Source organism: Cebus imitator, unplaced genomic scaffold, assembly GCF_001604975.1.
Source record: "Cebus imitator isolate Cc_AM_T3 unplaced genomic scaffold, Cebus_imitator-1.0 Scaffold160, whole genome shotgun sequence".
NCBI classification, from domain to species: domain Eukaryota; kingdom Metazoa; phylum Chordata; class Mammalia; order Primates; family Cebidae; genus Cebus; species Cebus imitator.
Window position 1 is genome coordinate 302569 of NW_016107475.1, and position 7067 is coordinate 309635.

Genomic DNA, 7067 nt, shown 5'->3' on the forward strand with positions numbered 1-7067 from the left:
CAATTAAAAAAAAAAAAAAAAAGAACAGGCTTCAGGAAGGCCTAGTGACTGGTGCTACTGAAGGATGGGAAACTGACCTTTGATTCACACTGACAATAAACATTCAGTCATGGCTTAGGGATTGCATCTGGTAATTGTACCTGGCAAGTAGGCAGGCATATAGCCAGAGTCTCCACAACAATCAAGACTTATCAGGAGGGTGTAAACCCACCCACCCAAGAATGACAAAGGTGATCTAATGGAACCCTTATCTTGATCAGGTGCTATCTTTGTCACCTAATGGGCCCTCAAAGGCCAGAAAATCTAACAGCTTCTACTGGGAATATGCTCTATTATCTTCTGTGTTGTTTAAGTGTCTCCATGTGGATACATTTCTGCAATCGTGACTGCTAAATAAATTTTATATTCTTAAACTGTGTGGTATTTTTCAATCAATACCATCACTTCCATCGTGACACATGCAAATGAGTGTGAGAAGCAGGAATGATACGAATATAGTGGAGTCTAAAAGACACATGAGAGAATTTAAGGAACTGGAGGAGGGGTAGAGCTGGCTCATATTTGGCATAAGACCATAAAAATTTTGTTGTAGAGGAGAGATAAATTATTTCAGTGGGATGTGCATACTGCCTGCTACATAACTCTGGGCAGTCTGGTACAAGGTACTGAAACAAATTACAGCCTAAAAGGAAGGGAGCCAGGCTTAACCATTTTCAAGTGGCTTCTACTGGTGAATGTTTCAGAGGTTCTTCAGTGGGAATTGAAATGGGAAATGACTGGGCTAGCTGTTTAACTGGTAAGAAAAACTGAGACTGAAACTATAGAAACAAAAAGACAAAATAATAATAATAATAAGCGTAACTCCCCAATGTATGGGACAGACTTGTAATGGTAATGACTGGTGATGGAGAGAAGGTCCCAAGCTGTCCTAGACACTCCACTAATCCAGAAAGTGGCAACCTTAGAGACAGAAGAGGGTCTCAGCCAAAGTTTAGGTCTGGGAGGATGTGACAATCAAGCTAAGAAATGTTTTTAATTTTCATTAATCTGATTCTCTCAGTTGAGGGCAGAGGAGTGTTTGTAAGTAATATCACAGACAAGAAACATGAAGTTTTCAATTATGGGGAAGTATGTTTTAACAAATGTAAGCTTCAGTCTTAGTTTTCACAGACATTTCTTCTGAAACAGAGCTATAACCTTGAAGCTGTGTGTCGTTTTGTCAGCTAATTCTTACTGTTTTAAAAAATGGCGTTCAAAGTTATATTCTCCAAAATGATTTTCTATTTGAAATAGATGTTTCCCAAGTGGAAAACTAAGAGTATTTGAGACATAAAACTTCCACTAGTAAAAGTATTTAAGAAAAAACTTTTTTCTGGAAATCTGTTCAAAAGATGGATGAATACATTACATCAGCCAAATACAAATATGTGAATATTTGGGCAGTGTCTAAAAAGCCACAAATTATATTTTCACCATTTTCAGGATGATCCATAATCCCCATATACATGAAATTGAAATGGTGTTTAGACAATTTAAGTTTTAAACAACTGAACAATGTGCTTCAGAAGTAGTTTTGTTCAAGTGGTAGATGACTTTAGCGGACAGAAGCCAGCTGCAACAAAGGGAGGAAGCCCGGTTCTTTAAGGTCTAACGTCTGGTAAATGCCCCCCGTTGGGAGAGACAGCCCCTCCATGGGTCTCTCCTTCACATCTTGCTGAATATGCCAAGAATGCGAGGCCCTAGGCATTTCTCAAGGTTGTGCGTGCAGTGAGCAACTTTGAAAAATGAGACAATGTCTCCCTTGAGACAAAAAGCCGACTTCCTTATGTCTGGTTATAAAATGGCAGATTCCGCAAGCTCAGAGCTCTTTTCCTGTAATAATTCCTGCCTGTTGTAGGAACCACTAACCCTTCACAATAGGGACAGCAAAATGGCCTGGGGCAGCATACTATGGACCTTTTAGCAGTGGTGCTTCCTGTTTGAAAAGATATGCTCATTGCATATATAAAATAATAACCTCTACTATTACCAGCCCCCGGACAGCTAATCTGAAGCACTTTAATTCTCTGTAATGATGAGATGGGGGTCACCCTTGATCAGTACCAGGTGATTCAAAATAGATTCAAAGCCTCCATCCAGAAGCAAATGGGAGCCCAGTGCTTGATTGAACTGGATTTCAGCATGGGGATCTTATTGAGTCCTATCTACCAAGCAACTAGAAAAGAAACAAACTGGTCAGGTGCGGTGGCTCATGCCTGTAATCCCAGCACTTTGGGAGGTCGAGGCAGGTGGATCACCTGAGGTCAGGAGTTTGAGACCAGACGGGCAAACATGGCAAAACCCAGTCTCAACTAAAAATACCAAAATTAGCTGAGAGTGGTGGCGCATGCCTGTAATCCCAGCTATTCAGGAGGCTGGGGCAGGAGAATCACTTGAACCTAGGAGGCAGAGGTTGCAGTGACCCGAGATCACATCACTGTACTCCAGCCCCCAGTGACAGAGTGAGACTCTGTCCCCCCAACAAAAAAAGAAAAAGAAAAAGAAAAAAAGAAACAAACTATGTTCATCTCTGGAATGATCATGCATTTAGCACAGAATAAAAAATTGGACAAGGATGTAGTGTTTGAATCTAAGCAAAAGTTTGGATATTTGCACTCAAGGTCTCTGTTTTATAGCTTGCTAAATTTAAATTCTCTGAGTCTGCTGTATATGAGGTTGTTACAGGGCCAAAAACATATCTGAAACTTACTTATGAAGGTACTCTAGGATATCTAAATTTAGTGTGATATAGATTATATACAAACATGCAATGTCTTATGCGAATTAGTTTTGTGGGACCCGGGCAATATTATGAACCATAGAAATTGCTCCATGTCAACTTTTTGAGTAGTTTTAGAAATCTGTGGTAATTCTTGATATTATTTAGATTATATTTTAGATATTTGTAATTGGCTTTGGGAAGTTAGACTAATAAAATACTGATTGATGAATATTAATATTTCTCTTTCATTAAATATCATACATGGCATTCTACTTGTATGAAATTCTGAGATAGTGCTTAGTGTTCCCCTAGAAGGAAGCTAAAATTTTGTTTTTTGTGTTTTTTTTGTTTGTTTGTTTTCAGGCAGATGGGGCAGTTGTCAGTGAAACTGACAAGGAGGGTAGTCTGGACTTGCATATTTAGGAATCAATTCCAGATGTCTGGCCAGATGGTAATAAAGAGAAACACATGCTTTAATAAGGCAATATATAGTGCAGCACATTAAAGTCTATTATGGGGGAAATTTAATAAGTTTTTCTACAAGAACAAGATAAAAAGAAACTTAATTAAATCAAATGTTAAATAACCTCAGAAAATCTTCATGAAAGAAGTTCTACTCAAGTCCTCATTTGAAACAATATAATGCACATCCCTAGCATCCTGTCTTAGTATCTCATATTATTTTCCCACTTCTGAGATGATTTTAATTGCTAATTCTCCTCGAGGATACTTACTGCCTTCTCCTCTGACTGTGGGGTGCCCCCAGACTTTCTGTTCTTGACTATGGTCAAGTCCTTTGGATGTTAAATTCAGGAACAAATTTATCTTCCTTGAGAATTAAATGTATGTATGGATGGATAGATTGATAGATAGGCATCTATCTATATCTATATATGTATATATTTTATACATAAATATATTTATTTATATATATATATGTGTGTATATATATATATATACACACACATATATATATATTTTTAAGACAGGTCTTGCTCAGTCACCCAGGCTAAAGTGCAGTGGTATGATTATGGCTTGCTGCAGCCCCTACCTCCCAGGCTCAAGCGATCCTCCCACCTCAGCCTCACAAGAAGCTGAGACTAGAGGCAAGTGCCACCACACCCACTATTTTTTAAATGTTTTGTACAGACAGGGTCTCCTTAGGTTGCCCAGGCTGGTTTCGCACTCCTGGGTTCAAGCGGTCCTCCCACCTTGGCCTCCTAAAGTGCTTGGATTACAGGCATGAGCCATTGTGCCTGGCCTTTGAATTTATATATTTTTCAGGAAAGCTGGTCCAGAGTTTCCTGGTGTCCTTTATAGGTCTGGTTTCCTGGACTCTGGAGATTGTTAGTGTTGGTTTTCCTCTAGCATATTTTTAAAGATCAAAACTGGATTTCACTGGGTTAGACTATTATTACTTTTATCAGGAAAAGGAAGGGGTAACACAGGGTAAGTCAGAGACAGAAAATGGCTATGCTTCAAGCAAAAGTAGCCTTTTCACCTCCAGTAACTTTCGAGACCTCTTCTGCACTATGAAACAAATTTCATAATTTAGACTCAGACTACTAACTTTATTTAAGGAGCTTCCCAATAGGAAAATATTTTTATTCTTCCACGACAATACACTTTTTGACAAAAACAGAGAAGAATTACCTCCTTTAAAAAATAAAGAGAATAATAATAAATTAATGTATTGGTATCATACACCTGGAATATCAAGACATAGGTAGTAAAAAAATCAGGGAAAGGCTGTGAATATCAGAAAAATAAAATAACCAGTAAACATAAAAGAAACTAGGAAGAAAAAGTCCAAGTTAAAGCCGAAAAATGTGCTATATGGTTTTTTTAAATTATGAAGTACTCTAAAGACAAAGTACTTGAGGACAGATGAAGAACCTCCTATAATAATCATCAGGATCTGAATAATAAACTAAAATAGCCCCCTTGGTTCACTGTAAAGTATGCAACTTTAATTATGTGATTTTTCTAGCTAATTTCTGCTTCAAAAACAGTAAAGTACTTCTGCTTACAAGGTGGCGGAGACAAGAACTTTTCTCAACCTCTCAAATGCACGTTGTCATCAAAATTTGAATTACCAGAAACATGCCTTTTAGTTAAATTACAATTAGTCCTAAGACAGATCTATTTACTGAGAACTTGCTATGTGCCCAACACTGTTGGCATATACTAAACAACAGTTTGCTTTTGTAAAGCCTTTTTCCTTTTCAGGTTCTCACAAAGGACATTTTAAAACAAACTATATTTGTTTTTTCAGTATTAGCTGCATGTGCTGAATACATCATTGTTATAAATTGCTCCTACTCGGAGCATCTTAGCTTTTAAAAGACAAAAATATATTCAGTTGTATTTGTGTATATATATTTTATATCGGTTATATATGGAAATCAATCAATGATAAATACAAACAGATTGACAAAATAAAACAACAATTTTGGGGGAATGGAAATGGCACACTTGTCAGATGATATCCACAAATAATTAATTACTTCACACATTACAGATATTCTCTTAATAGTAGAGTCTCTTATAAAAGGATACTCATTACATTCTAACCATCTGTCATCATTCTTCCCCAAAAAACTAATTAGGGTTTCATCCAATCACACATTATAAATGATGTAAATATGGATGGTAAAGTTACAGGTTAAAGAAGTTAATATAAGAACATTTGAAGTTTAAGCTTCAGAACCAGCCTTTCTGAAGGAACCAGCAGTTCCAATAATTAAACTGCTTATTTTTATCATCTTTTTCGGATTAATGATTAGATATTAAACTTTAAAAATTAAAACAACTTACAGGTAGTAGAGTTTTCCTGCAGCAGGAAGTTCCCTTTTCCGGTAATCTATCCCAGAATCTAGCTGTACTGTATTACAGTATTCCTACAATCCAAACATACAAAGTATCTTTTTAAACAAGTAGTGGTTCAGAATTACAATCCTTCCCTTATACTATACATTTTTTAATTTTTCAAATGTTTCCTCAAAAAAATAATATGAGATAACAAGAAAACAATAGAACTCATGCAAGATTACAAAAGTTGCAATATTAAATATATCAAGCCATTGAAATATCAGTTTAAAAAAATTAAAATTTGCATCATGTTTTCTGAAACATTGCCCAAAAAGTGCTGTCATCAAATTCCCCAAATAACTTCATTTGGGTTTTTTTTCAAATAGCCCAATTTCTAATACCCTGGAGTGAGAAACTAGAGGCTATCAGAAAGAATAACTCATGGGTCTTAAGCACCACAGTGGGAGAGAGGCAGCATAAGAAAGCTGGGGCTGGACGTGGCGGCTCACACCTGTAATTCCAGCACTTTGGGAAGCTGAGACAGGTGGGTTGTGTGAGCCTAGGAGTTTGGGACCAGCCTGGGCAACACAGCAAAACCCATCTCTACAAAAAATACAAAAATTAGCTGGGCATGGCAGCACGTGCCTGTAGTTTTGACTACTTGGCAGGCTGAGGTGTGAGGATCCCTTGAGCCTGGGAGGCAGAGATTGCAATGAGCTATGATCATGCCACTGCACTCCAGACTGTGCAACAGAGCAAGAACCTGTCTCAAAAAAAAAAAAAAAAAAAAAAAAAAAGACAGGTTCTTGCTCTGTTGCACAGTCTGGAGTGCAGTGGCATGATCACAGCCAGGTGCAGTGGCTCAAGCCTGTAATCCTAGCACTTTGGGAGGCCGAGGTGGGTGGATCACCTGAGGTCAGAAGTTCAAGACCAGCCTGGCCATCACAGTGAAACCCCATCTTTAAAAAAATTAAAAATAAATAAATAAATAAATAAAGAGAGAAAGAGAGAAAGAGAGTTGGGCCAGAACATTAGTGTCCACATTTTAAACCAAATCACCAAACTAGAATGATGTTCTAGTTATGTCCAGCCTTTGCTTCTAAATGGCTGCCACTGCCCTTGTCTCCCTTTTAGTTTCCTCTCTGGTCATCAACATTTCAGTGTACTTTCCTTCCATGGATGCCTCTTTTCAACTTTTCAACCTGAGTCATCCTGTGCCACTAATGTCCTTCTCTTCTCCCAAGTACTCCTTTCTTTCCATTCCCTCAGGGTGCATATGTGCACACAGACACATACACCACACACACACACACACACACACACCCCAAATTCTTACTGAGAGGGCAAATGTACTTTTGTAACACCTATCTTCTTGGTCAGTTGGATTTTGGAGGCCATGAGAGGAATATATGTAGAGGGTGTGTGTGTGTGTGTGCGTGTGTGTGTGTGTGTGGCCATGAGAGGAATATATGTAGAGGGGGTGTGTGTGTGTGTG

At 37.9% G+C, this 7067-nt stretch overlaps 1 protein-coding gene across 4 annotated transcripts in view; it reads right to left on the bottom strand.

The window, feature by feature from the left end:
- The window catches only part of AFG1L (AFG1 like ATPase), a 220197-nt gene that overhangs the window by 70986 nt on the left and 142144 nt on the right, over positions 1 to 7067 (bottom strand). For all 4 annotated transcript variants that reach the window (XM_017543728.2, XM_017543729.2, XM_037743948.1 and 1 more), the window contains one exon: positions 5579 to 5661. In XM_017543728.2, coding sequence (XP_017399217.1) covers positions 5579 to 5661 — 83 coding nt within the window. The remainder of the gene's footprint in view (positions 1 to 5578; positions 5662 to 7067) is intronic.